The following is a 20,171-nucleotide window of genomic DNA, read 5'->3' on the forward strand; positions in this document are numbered from 1 at the left end:
GAGCTTCTCATGGACTAGGGGTGGGCTGCGTAGTTTTGACATATAGAGGTGGCAGAGATCGGCACTGGTCTATCCCCTATTATTTTCCTGGCTTGAAAGTACAGACAGTTTTGCTTATACTCAGATTGTCCAATATAAATTATGGTCTGGGTGAATCTGTGTTATCAGGCCTCCGGCTACTATGGCATCTTGCCACAAGATGAAAAACCACATCCATCTCCCTACACATCCGCTGTCAGTCACTCCTGGAGAGAGGACTTACAGACAGCTTAACTGCAAAAAAAACCCCTATGTTCAAACGTATTTACTCTTAACATGGAGCTCCAATCGCAGCATCATTAACATCCCTCTTGCAGCAACAACTACTCCAGGGAGTTTGGGCTGCAAATATTTTGCCAAGGCTGTTGTCATGAAGCTGACAACATCAGTCAGCGGACGGCTGGAAATATCGCATAAGGCAGCATACGTCCAAAAGGACTCCAGATGGAAAAAAAAACAGCCGAAAAGCACAGCGACTGCAAATGTCTCTGTAACGAGGACAATATTTTCTTTTTCTACATATAACCTGACCAGCACAGAAGAATTAGTGAAAAAAAATGGTCCCGCCTGAAAGAATTTAATTGAATGAGAAAAATTGCTCAGGGGCATAGCAGCATGATGACACCCAGGAGCCAAACACCAGCCCAAAACCGTGAGAGCCCCTGCCTGAACTTACCCTGAAACTTTACGAAGTGCCACAGGGCACCCTGAAACAGACCCTGCCTTATCCATAAGCGTTCCCAGTATAGATTTCAATAGCCTTAATGGCACATGTTGGCTATGTGCTCCTTCACTTTGTATCGCACGGATCAGCAGTATCTTAATACCAGTTTTTCACCTTTGGTGGCACGATTTGCGTAAAGAAAACTAAACAGTGGGTTTTAACGTAGGTAATCTTAGCTATGCTTTATGTCTTTGTTATCTGCAGCTTGGCTGTTATTTTCTGGAGAAACTGTATACAAAGCAGATAGTGCCATCGGCAACCGTGCAAAGGTTGCTCAGCGTTTCCCAATATCAAACGGCATTTTGAATTGCAGCCACTTTGCCAAATTCAGGGGCAAATTTTACTTTGCTGAAAATCTCTATGCCACCCCCACGGAGAATTTTTTTTTGAAAATTTTAATGAGAATGAGCTCAGACATTTTTAAGACTGAGATTAAAGAGTTGGGGGTAGGGGCAGGATTTTGACCAAGGCAGAAAGGTTGAGTTTGTTCCAGGAAGACACCTTATAGTTATCCCATGGGAAAACTGGCCAGGCTTTACAGCCTGAAAAATGCTGCTGGCGCTTATCAACAGGGACCTGGTCGAGCAGCAGAATTCCCTTAAAAGTCTGCATGTTTTGAGTAAATTCCTGTTTCTTCCTCTAAGCCTGACCTTCCTTGTAGCTGGTACCACCAGATGCTACATGCGCAGCTGCAGGTGGATTACAATTTATACATAAGCCAATTCTGCCAGCTTTTATCTTTAGGTTGTCCCACACAGCTGCCTAAGCACCCTCTCAGGTGGTTTTGTTCCTGAAATGCTAAACACAGGCTAGCCAATACGCCTGAGCAAGAGAGAGAAGAAATTTCTCACTTACTTTCTTTTTCAGAAGCAAGTATAGACTCCAAAGTGTGCTCTCACTTAACGCTGCCCCAGATCATTAAGTCTTCAGAGTGCAGTGTAAGTGCTGCAGATTTGTATGGGCATAAATCAGAGTATGGTAAATGCCACACAAGCAGCTTCAAAATAGGAAACATCCTGTGTCGTTAAAGGAAAAGTATCGCTACTCGTGTCTGAAGAAGTGCTTCAGCAGCAACACACGAAGTCGTCCGCCACTGCACTTGGGGTTCGTTTCCTTCCTAGCCTGAACAGCCACTTCTACACCAACTTCCCAGCACTTCCTAACTTATTATATTAACTACTCAGAGTAAATGATCTTGCTTCCCTGTATTTGTTTATTTATTCCAGAGCGGTTAAACAACAAAATCAGATCTGCATCTCCATGTGGCTCAGCTGTAGTAGACCTACAAGCATTAACATCCTCTAAAGACCATCACGTACATACTCTGCAATTCATATATATTTGCTGGCATTAGGAACAGGAAAAGGTCTGTATAGCAACCCAAGACCAGGTAGAAGGGACTGTCAATTAAAGGCATTCAGCATAGGAAATAAAAATTCAAAAATTCCTCAAATTCAGTAAAAAGCCAGCTGTCACCAATTATTTCATCTTTCTTTCAGACTGCCATAGCTGCTAAATCTTTTCTATCTCTTTTTTCTTTCTTTCTTTCTTTTTTTTAAGAAAAAATCTCCCCATGAATATTTATTGCAGTTGTCACAAGCTGGAATAGGTTAGCCTGACACAGAAAAGTGGATTCCTTTACACTAACAACAAATAAATAAATTTGCTACTAAACACTGTGAATGAGCCGGCAGCAGCTTTCCCGGCTGAGTTTTGCAGTCGGTCCTATCCTATCACAGCCTCAGCATGGTGAAAAGCACACGAGCAAGGAAAAATAAAATGCTACGGAAGGTCAGCGCCGTTTGGTTGGCATTGGACTATGGAGAAGCTGCTCAAGCCTGTAGGAAAGGTCTCAGCAGCTGCCAAAATGCCACCAAGCAATGCCTCGGTGTCCACCCATGTGCCCCTGATGGAGCCTGTGGAAAGAACCTTATTTGTGGTAGGACTTTTAGCTTCTGGCTGAGCTGTAGCTGGTGCAGGATGGCAGGTGGGGAACCGGAGAGTTTTGTGAGCTGGGTTTTGAAAAGGGATTTTGCCAAGAGTGGCTGGGGTCTAGCAACACTTTGCCAGCACCCATCCACCACCTCCTCGCCTGTGCTGGAGGTTACTGTCCCCCCAAACAGGCAGACAGAAAATGCAGAGGATTTATTCCAGTTCCTCACAGACCCAAATACGACCTTGGCTAAACATCCTGGCCTAAATAAATGCATCCTTTGGGACAGAATTTGGGTGCTGCCACTTCCAGAACTGACGTTTCTCTTGACCAGTCATGTTGAAGATCTGTGTCTGTTTTTCACAGTTCCTTTATTGTTGCCCAATGTTAAAAACACATGATATTTCATCAGCTTGCCATGTCTTCCTTTTACCGCACATGACAAAAAGATCTGAAATGTCATGTATTTCACTACGAGCACACAATCACAAAAGAAATAAGAAAAACCTATTCTAACCAGAAGCTGAAATGGTAGTACCATCTTTAGGCAATGCGTGATATTTTAGCTTTCTGTCATACACGGGGAAATGTAAACGCCTATAAAATGTCATGCATCTGCAGTCATAAATGAACTCGTGTAAACATTTAGTTGAAAGATGCATGAGATTCCATCCTTTTGCCATATTCACAAAGCTGCATAATAAATTTTGGGGCAAACTGACTAGTTCATGGTTTGCTTCGTATTTAGGAGACAAGACTATCAATTAGAGCAGATCTGCATTCAACTCCTACGCTCGGACTAGCTTTTCTCTCGCTGTTCCTTGATGAAGCACTGTAACGCGCCAGACTTTGCTTAGAGACGCAGAAATTTCCCTGATGTTTGGGAAACCCCCAGTGGAAAGCTGTAGTTGCAGTTCTAGCGGTCACCTCCTACAGGACCGGTTTTAAGAGCCGTGAACTGCAGAAGGTTGGTTTCCCATGCCTTTCATCCTTGCTTACCAACACCTCAGCCATCTGCTCTCTGCAGCAACAGGGACCAAGCCCAAAATGCTGACCCAGGTCTGAACAAGCTCAGACTGCTGCTGCTGCAACCTAAAATCATCCCTGCGTGTCCCTTCTTTCCTTCTTTCACAAAAAAACAATAATGATGGTGAACGCAGGAGGAAAGAGCATGCGTTCACCAGAGTGCCAGCAAAGATGGCTTGTACAACTAGTCACGGCTGATCAAGAAATCTATTATAGATCTCCTGACTTCTTCTCTAAAGGACATACAGTTTGGGGTTTTTTTTTGGAAAGTAATATTTGGATTCTGTCCATAGCCACGTGCAGAACAGCACTTTCACAATGAAATGGCTCTTTATGTAAATGCTGACCACAAGAAAACTCCCTGGAAAGTAGATGCTGCCTTGATGGCTTTGCCAAATACTACGAGGCATGTTTGGGTGCCAGAAGCAATTCCTCCAGCAGAGCTGCTGCTGCTCCCACCTCTGCCACTGACCTCTGCTATGGGGCCATGTCCTTTTTATCTCCTTGCCTCAGTTTCCATCTCTGTCAAATCAAGAGAAATGGTATTCAGCTTTGTAAGTTCATTGGGATGTCTGGATGAAAATCCCAGAACAGAGACAAAGCATTTTGTATAGGTGTATGATATACAATCAGCAAGTTCTCCCTAGTGTTTCCGGAGATGATGGGATAATGAAACTCCTTTGGCTAGCTCTGATTTCTGAATTTCAAATATGGCAAACAGGGCTGAAATTTCATGTATTTTCTTTACCATTCCCATATCATTTTCTTTACAGACTCTCATGTTTGAGTTGCTTCACTGGGAAGAGAAGCTCTTTTGAGGGTAAAATTTAAAATAGCTGCAGGTACCTCTTGTCGGTGCTGTAGAAATGGAGAAAATGTGAAGTTACCGTGTGACATTAGCACAGGATTAATAATTTCTGAAGCACATTTTCAAGAAAACCAAAACAATAAGAATACCAAAAAACAGAGACTCACAGCCTCTCCTAGACCCCATGGAGAAGGGATTTCTGCTCCCTCTTAGTGCAATTGTCTGGCTAAGGGAAAATTGGTACACTCATAGCTGGGACTTTGTTAAAAGTCACCTTCCTTTCATGGGAGCGGAGCACCTGCTAGCCCTGATGCTCGCTTTTTTGTTTTTAAAAAAAAAAGAGAAAGAGCTGTTGAGAGAGTCAGAAGCCTCATAGTCAGTTCTTAAATTATAAAATATGGTTTCCACTGAGTTCAACATAGTCATAAGAACTGAAAAGCTGCATCCAGAGGGTGGCATTGGCATCAGCTGGAGGAAAGCAGAACAGTGCCACCACAATGACGTGTTACCAAGCATATATCAGATAGGATGGAAACAGCCTAAATTAGGAAACAGCTCAAATTCTTCCATTTCTGCTTGTCTCAGATTTCCTATGGCTGAGTGTGGGTGGTTACCGATCAACAGCATTACTTCAAACCCACTGAGTTACTCTTCAGAAACATTCAAGGACAGTTATCTCTGTACTTGACTTAGCAAGGAGACCTCAGTGGGACTCAGGCATGCAAACATGGCCCATCATGCCCACTCCAACAAGCAATGAATATTCTCAGCTCCTAAATTGGGAGCTCCTAAATTAAGCTTTAAGAAAAGCAAGCATCCCCCCCAGCACCTTGCAAGTGTGAGCTTTATAGAATATGGATCTGAGCACATATTTCCACCTACAGAAAGGAATGCAGGTTTGCAAGGGGTTTGGTAAGAAATATGCAACAGCAAAAATTCAGATTTCCCTGGTGATCTCAAAATACCTTTTAGATTTATCCCCTTCGCATCCATCAGCACAATATTACATTTCATCAAAATGCAATAAAAGTTCCTGAAGAGCAGGCCTCAAAGATACAGATTTCCTTCCAGATACTCACTTGCTTGTGAGATGAGTCTTGGGAGTAATCCCATGCTCTCCAAAGAGAGTTACAAAGACGTTGGCGTCGGTTCCTGCTCCCCGGACATCTCCTGTCACTGTCACCACCTCGTAAACTGCGGAAGGAGAAAAGAAAGATTAGGACAATGGCAGAAACCCCTCAGCCAATACAATATATATCCAAGCCATCTCAAACCTGAGCTGAAATACAGACTCCAGAGATGGATTTCTGCACCCACCACCAAAACAAACCCATCTCTTGGACAGGGCATGACCAGTGCTAAGGATCAACAGAACTGGTGAAGATCATCACATCAAACTAAAACTGCTGGAGACACTTTACATGGGCAGAGAGGGATGGAGTTAGGATGGATTTTGCTGAAAATAAAGCACTTGTCTGTGAACGCATCACTTCCCCTACCGTAATGCATGTGCATGTATTACCAATAACAGGTGAATTTATGTGAAGTGTTAGAGTAAAGCTGTTGAGTCATTTTTCATTTATGCACATGTCAACACAATGCACTCTTTCCTGTTTGCTCTCATAAGACATTGGTATGAAGCTGAGAAACAGCTACAGCCAGAAAGTTTGCATTTCAGTTGTTCTGGAGACTTTACCAGAGAGCAAATGGTAAATCATGAGGAGAATGAGGTAGGAAAATGCTTAAATTGGAGTTTCAAAGCTCTATCAATTTACCTTTCCAAGCAGTAGATTGAGTGGTGATTTTATTACCACACATCAATATTTTCTTGGGAGAGACACGAGTTAAGAAGAGGCTTTTACTCAAGTGGAGAAAGGCATGACAAGACCCAATGGCCAGAAAGTAAAGCTAGATAAATTCAAATTACAGTCTGACACACAGTTCTTAAGCAGGATGATGAGTAAAGTTTGAACAATGTTTCAGGCTTGAAAAGAGGTTACGTTTCTGAAGAACGTGTCTTTGTTGGCTCAGTACAGAAGGGATTGGAGGAAATTATAAAACTTCACCTATGGCCACACCAAGCATCCTGATGACCCCTTTTGGCTTTCAACCACGTGATGGTCATTAGCTAATAATGATATTTCAGGCTCAGACCTATAAGATGGAGGAAAGACTAAAGTTTCATCATTTCATCTTGCACAGCCTGACTGTTAAGGATGCGATTTCTCAGAACTAATGTTGTAAAAATGTCCTTCTTCCCAGGTGCATCAGGACTGTTATGTATTTTGTTAGTGCCCATCTTTCCCTCACTATATCTCTTATATATTCAAAAGAGACAAAAAATGTATTGAGACTCTCTAGTCTGAGCATCAAATGTTTTTCCTCAGTAATACTCTTCCCTCAAAGCATCACGGAGAAGAAATTAAATCACCTTTTTAAGTGAAAAGCATAGAGACAGAGTGCTAGAGCAAAACCCAGGCCACCCATGTAAAACTGATTAGAAACCACTCTTCATTTCCAGTGGCTCTATTGCACCGAGACAGAAAACAATACCACAATATTTTCCTAATGTCACCTTTCCACAAATGTAAATAGGACAGGAAGGGGACATTATTATAATAAATACAATATGTTACAATCTATGCTTGGCTAAATTTTGAGAATCCCTTGACTTGGTGTATTTCATTTATGGGCTCAAAGGAAGAGGAGATTTCTTTGCAAAAAAAAATAGAATATATGAAATCCACAGCTTGCATATGAGTAATATGTACGAACAATGTTTTCATTTCACCTTCCTCCTGTTAGCATTCACACATGCCAACAGGAGATGTTTGGCATAGCACGGAGAGACAGACAACGTCCTCGCATTAGCCATTAACAGGAGGAAGACTCGTAATCCACCCTGCCCCGGTGATTCACCACTGATTGCTTCATGGTTTTCAGTGCTGAACCAACTCTGCTTTGGAAACAGCGAGCTTACGTCATTAAGTTGTAGTATTGCTGCACCTGTTTAGATCAGCCTTTTACATTTGGCCATCTCAAACCATATCGCAACTTAGCTGTACCATGGAAGTGCTTATCACTGTCAGAGCATCCTATAGGTATTGCCAAAGTCACAGCTAACAGCTGAGCATCCCTCTGCAAGCTTTCATTGGAGAAAAGGGCCTTCAATGTATCACCCCCGCTCTCCCCACAGAGGCTTAGGAAAATTTGGCCCTGTTCCTCCTTTCAGGGAGTGAGGTCAAGTTGTGCCCAGCTTCTTGCTGGCAGGAAGGTGGCTGAAGACATTTTCGACATGAAAAAGGAGAATAAAAAAGAGTCATCACAACACTCCATAAGTTCCCAGAGACCTTTCTAAAGCTCAGGCAGTTTTTTTAGTGAGGTTTTTTTATTTTGTTTTGTTTTTCTTTTTGTACTGCGAGAGAAGTGCTGGGAATAATAAGTCATATGTGGCAGGCAGAGTCTGTCATGTTACATCTGCCCACGCTACATCAAGCGAAACCCATTCCTGAACCAGTCTGCTGCCCCTCTATAGGTATTGACGTCACCTCATCTATACATCTAACAGGATTTTCCTTACAAAAGGTGTAAGTCAAGCTGATCTACTTCCACTTTCCAAATCCCAACAAATGAGATGATGGGATACAAGGAAATTGTCTAAGGCAACACCACCAACAAATCACAATACTCCCCCCCACCTTAAAAATCAAAACCATTCTTTAATTCCCACAATGTGATTCTCACAGTTGCAAGAAAACACAAGCCGCAAATAGGTACAAATTTGCCCTTGAGATTCATAACCCCAAATTCAGCCTCCACGCACCACGGCAAGCAAGCGGCACTTGGAAGAGCAGGTTTTACTGGGACAGACATGCTGTGCCTTGCCCAAGTCACACATGTCATTATGGAGCATACGCTGTGGTTAGCACTGTTTTCATTTTGTACCCCAAGCCCCTTTGCTGGGAACAGTGTCTGTGACATAAGACGACAAGAACTGTAGACTAGTGGCATTTCTTAACCACCGCAGGACTCTGCTCCTGAATAATCGCATATTCTGGCTTTGAGAGAACATGTCCAACCTTAACAAATCCCAAGCATAAACATCTTGTAGTTTACAATTTGGGACAATAAAGCTGAATTAGCTGAAAAGCTTGAAATTGGATTTCTGTGGAAGTCACACTTCTAACCAAGGGTGGAATATGGGCTAGAAAGATCAATTTTGCTACTTCAGTGCTTCAGCTTTGAAGGGGAAGATTAAGAAAATCTTAAAAAAAAAAAAAATCTTAAGAAAAAATTTAACAGAAGTTAAATATCTCAAGTATTGCATCTGTTTCATCATGTGACCTAGGTCTTCCCTTCCCACCAAATTCCTTACTTTCTTTTTGGATGGTCTCATGGGATTTCCTCATTTTAAGCCCCCATGTTTCAAACCCCTCTCCACCACTCAAGATGTATGAATTGCCCATTGAGGATTCACCTCCATCACTACTGCGAATATTCTCAGGATTGTGGGCTGTAATACTCACCAAAGATTTACCTCTATGATGCAAAGATGTCAGCACTTAAAACCCCTCTGCTCATGGAAAATATCTGCCCAAATTCTCCAGAATGTCCCAATTAATTTTTAACAGAAGTAGTGTGTAAATAAGTTTGGTCAACTGTTTATTCACTTTTCTTTTCCTCTACCTGCATCCGTCTCATGTGGAATATATGCTTATCACCAGATAAAGTTAAAAAAACAAATCCATCCAGTTTATATTGTCAAAATGAAGGGTTAAAAAAAAATAAAAAAAAAAAACAACAACAAACCAACAAAACTGCAATATTTCTTTGCAAAGTAATGAAGTACAAAGATTGCTATTTTCCCATGCTTTGACCCTGATGCACATAATCAGTTAAAGATTTCCTTCAGGGCTATTGCTCAGTCCAACAGCTAAAGACAAATTATAGCACAGTTTTTCAGGGTAGAATAAGGTTTTGGTGTATCACTCCAGATTTGGCTGTATCTCACTATTTAGAACCCTCCTCAGTAGAAGCAACCACTGACTGCAGATAAATGTGCGCAGCATGGGGAATAAACAAGAGGAGTTAAAGATCTGCATGCGGTCACAGGACCATGATCTCACTGCAATTACTGAGACGTGGTGGGATAGCTCACATGACTGGAACACTGTCATGGAGGGCTGTGTTCTCTTTAGGGAAGATAGGCCAGCGAGGCGAGGTGGTGGAGTCGCTCTTTATGTGAGGGAGCAACTGGAATGTATCGAGCTCTCCCTGGGGGCAGATGAAGAGCAAGTTGAGAGCTTGTGGGTAAGGATTAAGGGGAAGGGCAATATGAGAGACACTGTTGTGGGTGTCTATTACAGGCCACCTGATCAGAATGGGGAAGTTGATGAGGCCTTCTACAGACAGGTGAGAATCGCCTCACAATCACAGGCCTTGATTCTCATGGGGGACTTCAACTACCCTGATATCTGCTGGGAAGGCCACGCAGCTGGGCACGTACAGTCCAGGAGGTTCCTCCAGTGCATTGATAATAACTTTTTGACTCACGTGGTGGAGGTGCCCACCAGGAGAGGTGTACTACTGGACCTAATACTGACAAACAAAGAAGGACTGGTGGAGATGTTAAGGTTGGGGGCAGACTGGGCTGCAGTGATCATGAGAAGATTGAGTTCAGGATTAAGTGCAGTATACACAAAATGACAGGGCGGGTTGAAACCTTAAACTTCAGGAGGGCTAACTTTGATCGCTTCAAGGAATTGCTTGGACAAATCCCAAGGGAGAGAGGTCTATAGGATAAGGGGGCTCAAGAGAGCTGACTGCTATTGAAGCATCACTTCCTCCAACCTCAGGATCAGTGCATCCCGAAGAGCAAGAAATCAGGCCAGGGAAGAAGGAGACCTGCATGGCTGAGTAGGAACCTTCTGAAAAAGCTCAGGTGGAAGAAAGAGCTTACAATAGGTGGAAGAAGGGGCTGACCACTTGGGACAAATATAAGAATGCTGTCACGATATGCAGGAAGGAAACAAGGAAAGCCAAGGCAGCCTTGGAATTGAAGCTGGCGAGAGATGTCAAGGCCAACAGGAAGGGTTTCTTCAAGTATATAGGAGACAAAAGGAAAACTAGGGAAAATGTGGGCCCACTGTTGAATGAGACAGGTGTTGTGGTGACAGATGATGCAGAGAAGGTGGAGTTGGTGAAAGGGTGAATGCCTGCTTTGCTTCTGTCTTCACTGCTCGGGCCAGTCCTCGGGAGACCCAGAGTTTGCGGGTAACAGAGAAAATCTGGAGGAGGCAAGACTTTCCCTTGGTTGATGAGGAGAGATCAGTTAGATAAACTGGATATCCACGAGTCCATGGAGCCTGATGGGATGCACCCTCGAGTGCTGAGGGAGCTGGCGGAAGACATTGCGGGGCCGCCCTCCATCATCTTTGAAAGGTCCTGGAGAACAGGTGAGGTGCCTGAGGACTGGAGGAAAGCCAATGTCACTCCAGTCTTCAAAAAGGGCAAGAAGCAAGACCCGGGAAACTACAGGCAGGTCAGCTTCACCTCCATCCCTGGAAAGATGATGGGACAGCTCATTCTGGGCATCATCTCAAAGCATCTGCAGGTAAAGAAGGTTATCAGAAGTAGTCAACATGGATTCACCAAGGGGAAGTCTTGTCTGACTAATCTGATAGCCTTCTATGATGGGGTGACTGGATAGGTGGATGACGGGAGGGCAGTGGATGTTGTCTACCTTGACTTCAGCAAGGCTTTCAACACTGTCTCCCACATCATCCTCACAGGCAAGCTTAGGAAGTGTGGGTTAGATGAGTGGACCGTGGGGTGGGTTGAACAGTGGCTGGCAGACAGAGCTCAGAGCATTGTGGTTAGTGGTGCGGAGTCTAGTGGGAGGTCAGTAACGAGTAGTGTCCTTCAGGGGTCAGTACTGTGTCCAGGCCTGTTCAATATATTCATCAGTGACCTGGATGAAGGGATAGAGTGTACCATCAGCAAGTTTGGTGATGACACAAAACTGGGAGGGGTGGCTGACACACCAGAAGGCTGTGCCGCCATTCAGCGTGACCTGAACAGGCTGGAGAATTGGGCAGAGAGCAACCTTCTGAAATTCAACAAGGGCAAGTGTAGGGTACTGCACCTGGGGAGGAATAACCCCATGCATCAGTGCAGGTTGGGGGCTGACCTCCTGCAGAGCAGCTCTGTGGAAAGGGACCTGGGATTCCTGGTGGACAACAGGATGACCAGGAGCCAGCAATGTGCCCTGGTGGCCAAGAAGGCCAACGGCATCCTGGGTTGTATCAAGAAGAGTGTGGCCAGCAGGTCGAGGGAGGTCATCCTCCCCCTCTGCTCTGCCCTGGTGAGGCCACATCTGGAGTACTGTGTCCAGTTCTGGGCTCCCCGGGTCAAGAAAGACAGGGATCTTCTGGAGAGGGTCCAGCAAAGGGCTACAAAGATAATTAGGGGATTAGAACATCTCTCTTATGAGGAAAGGCTGAGGGACTTGAGTCTTTTTAGCCTGGAGAAAGAAGACTGAGGGGGGATCTTATTAATGCTTCTAAATACTGAAAGGGAGGGTGCCAGGTGGATGGGAACAGTCTTTTTTTCAGTGGTGCCCAGTGATAGGACACAAACTTGAATATAAGAAGTTCCATCTAAACATGGGGAGGAACTTCTTTCCTGTGCAGGCGGCAGAGCACTGGCACAGGCTGCCCAGAGAGGTGGGGGAGTCTCCCACTCTGGAGACATTCCAAACCCACCTGGATACCATCCTGTGCAATCTGCTGTATGTGTCCCTGCTCTGGCAGGGGGTTGGACTGGGTGAGCTCCAGACGACCCTTCCAACCCTGACCATTCTGTGATCCTGTAAAGAGACCATCCGTGGGGATTTTATAGTTACCCTTGAAGTTTCCAAATACATCCACAAAGTCTACCTCTTCCCTTACTAATTTATGAGATGTATATATGTTTGTATGTGGCTTTGCTTTCGGCTGGCTGACATCAGTGAGAATTATACTGGGGAACCTTCAAGATCCTCGAAGAGATCTGCTCTCAAAGTGGAGTTTGAGAGGATTGGTTCAACCCCACTTACACCTCCTACACAGAGTCAGCTGAGCAACCAGTTGTAAACAGATATTGTAATGTTTTACCTGCTGCACACCTCAAGAGTTTCTCATTTTCCAGTCTTAGTCTGAAGGACTTGAAACAAGAACTTTCTTCAGAGCTTTGCAATACATTTTAGCTTCCATAGTGTGAAAACCAACTCCTTATATGCATTCCTGCTGGTCTTACAAATAGGATTGTAGAATATAATCATAGAAGTTTTTAGGTTGGAAAAGACCTTTAAGATCATCCAGTCCAACCATCAACCTAACACTGCCAAGTCCACCATCCCTCAGCACCATATCTACATGTCTTTTAAATACCTCCACAGATGGTGACTCCACCACTTCCCTGGGCAGCCTGTTCCAGTGCTTGACAAGCCTTTCCGTGAAGAATTTTTTCCTAATATCCAATCTAAACCTCCCCTGGTGCAACTTGAGGCAACGTGAGTACATCAAGATGTACTTTGGTAGAAATCCCTCAGCCTCTCCATGGATGGGTAGCTTTGCACCCACCATACCCATATTTCCTGCTTGGTCAAACATAAGGTGCAAACCATGACATTCCCACGTCCCCTTGTCAAATATTGGCATTGGTGATCCACCTCCCTACAAATACGGACAGAATGCCACAAAAGCCCATGCTTCTTCACCTGAGCTGCTGCTCGGTCATTAATCCAGTGTTAGGATGCTTCTGCCTACCTGTGCTACTCCTTAATGCTTTTCCTACCAGTGTTGGCTGAGTTCATCACACATCGTGCATAGAGGATCCCCAAAGAGAGGTCACAAAAGCAAAAGGGAGGTGACAGGATCCCAGCTTGAACATAGGCATGCTGTGTGGAGCACTGCCCACAGGAACACGCCTACGTTTAGGTGCTTTTAATTGGCAAACAATCTCACCCTCAAGATCAAGGTAAGTCTATTCTTAGCGTCCAAGTTACAGTAATCTACAGTCTTAGTGTGGGAATGCTTGACTTTCAGGGCAGTCTCCAAATCCTGCTTTTCTCCCAGTGGGCTAGGCAGAGTCAATATAAAGCTTTTAATACAGCCACTGATACAGACTCTTTTGTTCCAAATATTATCTCAATCAAGTGGAATTTGGTTCACTTATCTCATCTGGTAGATACTGAATCCTCAACTGACTCCTCTGCTCAACTATCTGGCACGAGGACTTCGGAAACTGGTGGAAGTGTCAGCAAGCTAAACAGAACTGATTTGCTGTGGACTGCAAACCTATTACTGCTTTTCATGGGCATATACAAGCTCAATAAAGGAAATAATAGACATTAGGGGTTTTTTACTGAAAATAATCATTCAAAAGTGGTCATTTCAAGTGCAAGATACAGACAGCATAAAATCAGTATCAGGTTACATTGCAGCATTGCTGGAAGAACTTACATCCATTCCCCTGTCTTGCAGGAAGAGCTGATGCTATAAACCCATCCATTCAGTGGCCAGAGTAGGGAAACACTCACTTCCAAATGGTTGTTAAAATTATCGTACAGGTGTAAAGACTGACAAACAGAGACTGAGATCTTCTAGATAAGAGCATACAAAATTCCCTTAGCTCCACAAGGAAGGAATATCTTCAGGGCAGAAGAGTGCTTTGGCTGATAAATTCAGGTTTTTATGACTCCAACAACATGGGACTTAGCACCAACTACGGCAGTGGCTGCAGATCCCTTCGGGTCACATTCTCATATGGTGAATGTGGAGAATCGAGCTGGAGCTCATGACAGCGCCTAACTGTTTTCTAGCAAGACTGGCCCTTCATAGAAAAATAATTAAGGGTTATGACACAATAATGATTAAAAAGGTGGAATAAAAGAGCAAAGCTAACAAGGGGTCATCAAAGAGCTTGAGTAAGGAAGAGGGAAAGCAGAAACAAGAGCTTCCCAGCACGGGCAGGCAAGCAGAGGGGGTGAAAGCTCCAAAGTGTCTGCAGACATGAAACATCTGTGTTTGAACATAAGCACCGGTGTCCTGGAGGCAGCCTACAGTGCACTGACACCCTCCAGTGTCTCTGCCTTTTATACAGAATCACAGACCGGCAGGGGCTGGAAGGGACCTTCAGAGATCATACAGTCCAAACCCCCCTGCCAAAGAAGGGTCACCTAGAGCAGGTTGGACAAGAACACACCCAGGCAGGTTTTTTAATATCTCCAGAGAAGGAAACTCCACAGCCCCTCTCGGCAGCCTGTGCCAGTGCTCTGTCACCCTTAAATTAAAGAAGTTATTCCTCATGTTCAGCCCGGATTTCCTGTGTCCCTGTTTGTGCCCATTGCCCCTTGTCCTGTCGCTGGGCACCACTGGAAAGAGTCTGGCCCCATCCTCTTGCCGCCTACCCTTTAGATATTGATAAGCATTGATGAGATCGCCTCTCAGTCTTCTCTTCTCCAGGCTAAACAGCCCCAAGTCCCTCAGCCTTTCCTCATCAGAGAGGTGCTCCAGTCCCTTGACCATCTTTGTAGCCCTCCGCTGGACTCTCTCCGGTAGTTCCTTGTCTTCCTTGAACCGGGGAGACCAAAACTGGACACAGTGCTCCAGATGTGGCCTCATCAGGCAGAGTAGAGGGAGAGGATTTGCTTCTCTCTGAGCTGATCTATGACATACCATCATAGAGCACACCCATGCTAAACCTCATCCCCCTCATCACTACGGGCTTCCTCAAAGAGATATGCAAACTCATACCTCTAGGCTGCACACTCAAGGTGAGCAAGAACCAAACCCTCCTACACCAAAGTAGTGGAAGAAACCAGCAAGATGCCTTCTTCATCTTGAATATAAACCCAAACCAACACAAACTGCTTTGAGGCTATGGCTGTTGGAGCTACCTTCAGATGCATCCGTTTAGCAGGACACATTTACCTCAGCAGCGGTAATGGTTGGTTGTACTTCACTCTATTTCCAGTTGGGAATTCACTGATTATTCTCAATATTCACTTAATGTTGATTCATGCAAAGCACCAATCACTCTGGCTCCTACTGAAGCACTTCAGCGTATGTTTGTCTTGGAGCACCTGACAAGTACCTTGACAGCGATGCAAAATACTTGGAAATTTTTAAGGGTCTGTGCTGACTGTTACAGTTTATGTATGCTAAAATGATGTTCTGTGCACATGAACACACCGCTTAAATACTAACTATGGTTATAGTTTTATCAGGACCATCCTTTACCCACCGTGAAGACGGGCCTTTGAAATCAGCACTTGTTTGTTTTCACAAGGCACAGTTTGAGAAATAATCTCTTGTCATACACAAAATGAGTCAAATTCTTCTCTCATTCACTCCAGGGCAAATCCTGACTAACTCCATTGACTTGAGCACAATGACTTTGGATTCATATTGGCAAAACTATGAACAGGTTTGAGCCTCACATGCTATGAGAGATTGCTTGCTCTTTATATGCTTTAACGAAAGCAGCTTTTGAGTCTGGCATGGATGCCAAATTAATTATTCAAATAAAAAGAGAGGGATTTTTTCCATGAATATTTGGGCTGTCTGCAGACTGTTATACATTCTATTACTCATAGATTATATAAAGAGTTGCAGAATTAATAGTATCTTGCATTTTGAGAACACTGCATGGACATGAATTAGGGAAGTTTCCTGCAAACTTATCACTAGTACACACAGATAGCATTATCTTGAGCTCTGAAACATCATTTACCTCTTAAAATATAAATCCAAAGCTGAATACTGTCCCGTCTGTTCCCACAGGCAGAGTAATTGTGGTTTGGAGTTTCTTTTACTTCATCAGCTATTGCAAAATCAACATTTCATTCTCACGCACCGTAGGAAGCCAAACTCGATTCATCTGGTGCTCCAGCTATCACTTAAAAGTGCTTTTGCCTTAGCACCACCAGGAAAAAAACATCTCAGTTCTTTGCTGGAACAGCAAAGTAGAGTTAGCTTAGCAATCGACTTCTTTGTTATTCAAGTTTAAATTACGCTGGAGGGGAACACTGTGCCTCAGGGGAGAGAAACATTTGCGAGAAAAACCTGTTCCATTTCTTCCATTATCTTTGGGAGACAAGGAGGGCCTGCCAGGACACCAGGCATCTCTGAATCACAACTGTGGACAAGAACATTAGACACTGCTGTCCAGTGGGAAGTCTATAACACAGCCTGGGTAAAATATGATATTGATTTTACCTGCAGCACAGAGCAAAGTCTGTGGTGGAGCAATCTGTCTGCAGAGCGTAACTGAAAGTAATTCCTTGCTGTCTTTCATGTTCCTCTAGGACCATCTTCAAACAAGGGCCCCACTTTCCTCTAGTTGTCTAGGCAGCAGGACAACAGAAACCAAGGAGAGATGCTCTCCTTGCTGCCAGCTCTGACCCCCAACACCCAGATAGGAGGAAGAGCCATTTCACCGAAGATCATTTTTTTTTGCTGACTCCCCAGCAGTATTGGCCTGGAGGCGCTGCAGGTGTTGGATGCAGAATGTTCCCTGACATAAGCAAGGCACAACATCTCCCCCTGTTTGTTTCTGGGGAACGGCTGAGTTGGTTTCGCAGAGTAAAACACACCGACAATGACATGTTTCAATACCACCCGGCCTGAGGCAGACAATCCAGCAGGACCCTGTTCAGGACCCAACAGATGGCAAAGCCACTGCTGGCGAGGGCCGGATGATGCTGCGAGCAGGGAACGTCACCCCATGGCTGACACATCGTCTGCAAGCCGGAGGGTGACACCATGCAGCTCTCAGTGGAGGAACCAGCACCTTTTGCTCGTGAAACCTGATTTTCAGCTGTGCTTCATGTTGATGCTTGGCATAAGCAGGGATGGATACCTGTCAGAAGCTTATTATAAATACAAGTTACGTGTGTTACCTATATTGACATGCGCATTGTTAGATGCCATTGTGAATTTGTCATACAACCGTGACTTAATCATTCGTGACAGATAGCTACTACTATCCAACTAGCACCTTAGAAAGGATTTAAAAAAAAAACAAACCCAAATATGAATCGATATAAATTATGACCTTCCCACCTCCTACCTCTTCCTTCTTTGCAAATATCTGGTGATTAACACTTGCATCTCTTAGAGCAAGTCTGATAAAGATTTTATGATACAGATCTCTATAAAATGGAGGACACCGAAGTGATGTGGAAAACTAGAGTGGATCTGAACATCATGGGGTGAAGTGCTGAAAAGACCGAGAGTTTCTAACAGCCGCATCTAATTACAGCAACAACAAACAACTGCTTTACGATATGTGTCCAGTGAGCTTTGCAATCCATATAAATTCATCAACAAAAGCCACAATTATTATTTTCAGGCTGGTTTTAAGTGTTGCCACTCAGGTATTTGTGACATTGTGTTGCACAGCTGTGTCCAGCAAGGAAGAAAACCCAAAGGCAGAAGAAAAACTCCTCTAGACAACACCTGAAGAAACCACTGTGCCCACAAGGCACTGAGAATAAACAAAGATTAGTTGGAGCAGCAATAGTCAGTCAAGAGAAGACATTAACTGGACAAAAAAAATATGTTGTGAATCTGGAAGTTACGTCCTGGTTGCATCCTCAACAGCTGACATGGAAACCCCTGGTAAATCATGGCATGCCAGCAGCAGTCAGATGCTCTCAACACCAACCCCACCGCGACTCTCTGCTTTCCTGGGGCTCAGACAAATAAACCACCTCACCTGAGGCTGTGCAGGGAACTAATTCTGCTGTTTTAATGGCAAACTATTCAGATATTTGTCCGAATACCCAGGGACATGATGATAAACAGCTTCATGGAGAGCCTGGAAGTTGTATATTTAACAAAGTATAAATGGGAACAAAACCTTAAAATACCAATACAGTCCTGAGACTGGTAATTTGATGCACAAGTGGAGGGAACCGCTGTACCTGTGAGCAAAATTAGCTCCTCCGTTTTCTTTCTGCAACCAGAGAATGAAAAAACTACCCAGGCAAAGCTTGGATTTTCTAAAAACATAGGAATCACAATTAGTTTCTTAAGAGTTAAAAAAAAAGTAAAAGGGAAAGAAAAAGTAAATATCGCCAAATCTTCTTGAATCATTCCAGTGTGATCAAGTTCTAGTTCTGCATCCTCTAAAGGTCACCATCCTCAGAAAGGAGACTTTGCCCTATGCCTTGGATGTTACAGATCATAACATCCAGGCTGACGGGACACATGGGTTGAAGGGAACACAACTAGAATTGAACATATTTATCTGCATTTAGCATCTGCTTCTCAGTGAAATCTTGTTCAGATTATCTTCCAGAACTCTTAGATATTTTATGTTAAAGTCCAAAACCAAACATTCAGCCTAAAAAGTAACCACAGGCAATTAAGGATATAAAACTGAACTTGACATTCCATTCAGATTTAAGTATTTGGGGTGTTAGGAGAGCAGCGATGTTGGAAAACCGCAGTCCTCACGGGTGTGGGTTTTACAGGCATCATCTGGCACATCAGCTGCACCGTGGGTTTGGCAGCCTGGTGCCTTCATCTCCACAATACTGATTTTCCATACGGATGACTAGAGACAACCCTGCTGCAGGTCGATGGCCAACTATGGAGGTCAAAGATGAAGAGCCGCTATTATTCCTTGCAAGGCACCTTTCACAGAATCACAGAATCACAGAATGGTCAGGGTTGGAAGGGATGTCTGGAGCTCACCCAGTCCAACCCCCTGCCAGAGCAGGGACACATACAGCAGGTTGCACAGGATGGTATCCAGGTGGGTTTGGAATGTCTCCAGAGTGGGAGACTCCCCCACCTCTCTGGGCAGCCTGTGCCAGTGCTCTGCCGCCCGCACAGGAAAGAAGTTCCTCCCCATGTTTAGATGGAACTTCTTATATTCAAGTTTGTGTCCTATCACTGGGCACCACTGAAAAAAAGACTGTTCCCATCCACCTGGCACCCTCCCTTTCAGTATTTAGAAGCATTAATAAGATCCCCCCTCAGTCTTCTGTTCTACAGACTAAAAAGACTCAAGTCCCTCAGCCTTTCCTCATAAGAGAGATGTTCTAATCCCCTAATTATCTTTGTAGCCCTTTGCTGGACCCTCTCCAGAAGATCCCTGTCTTTCTTGACCCGGGGAGCGCAGAACTGGACACAGTACTCCAGATGTGGCCTCACCAGGGCAGAGCAGAGGGGGAGGATGACCTCCCTCGACCTGCTGGCCACACTCTTCTTGATACAACCCAGGATGCCGTTGGCCTTCTTGGCCACCAGGGCACATTGCTGGCTCATGGTCATCCTGTTGTCCACCAGGACTCCCAGGTCCCTTTCCACAGAGCTGCTCTGCAGGAGGTCAGCACCCAACATGCACTGATGCATGGGGTTATTCCTCCCCGGGTGCAGTACCCTACACTTGCCCTTGTTGAATTTCAGAAGGTTGCTCTCTGACCAACTCTCCAACCTGTCCATGTCACGCTGAATGGCGGCACAGCCTTCTGGTGTGTCAGCCACCCCTCCCAGTTTTGTGTCACCACCAAACTTGCTGATGGTACACTCTATCCCTTCATCCAGGTCACTGATGAATATATTGAACAGGCCTGGACACAGTACTGA

The 20,171-nt window shown here is 44.4% G+C and overlaps 1 protein-coding gene across 1 annotated transcript in view; it reads right to left on the bottom strand.

Annotated features, from left to right (window-relative positions):
- The window catches only part of LOXHD1 (lipoxygenase homology PLAT domains 1), a gene marked incomplete at both ends in the record, with an annotated part of 152,507 nt that overhangs the window by 126,570 nt on the left and 5,766 nt on the right, over positions 1 to 20,171 (bottom strand). The window contains one exon of the mRNA XM_082498034.1: positions 5,610 to 5,724. Coding sequence (XP_082354160.1) covers positions 5,610 to 5,724 — 115 coding nt within the window. The remainder of the gene's footprint in view (positions 1 to 5,609; positions 5,725 to 20,171) is intronic.

This window comes from Vanellus vanellus (assembly GCF_965231255.1).
Source record: "Vanellus vanellus genome assembly, chromosome: Z".
NCBI classification, from domain to species: Eukaryota; Metazoa; Chordata; class Aves; order Charadriiformes; family Charadriidae; genus Vanellus; species Vanellus vanellus.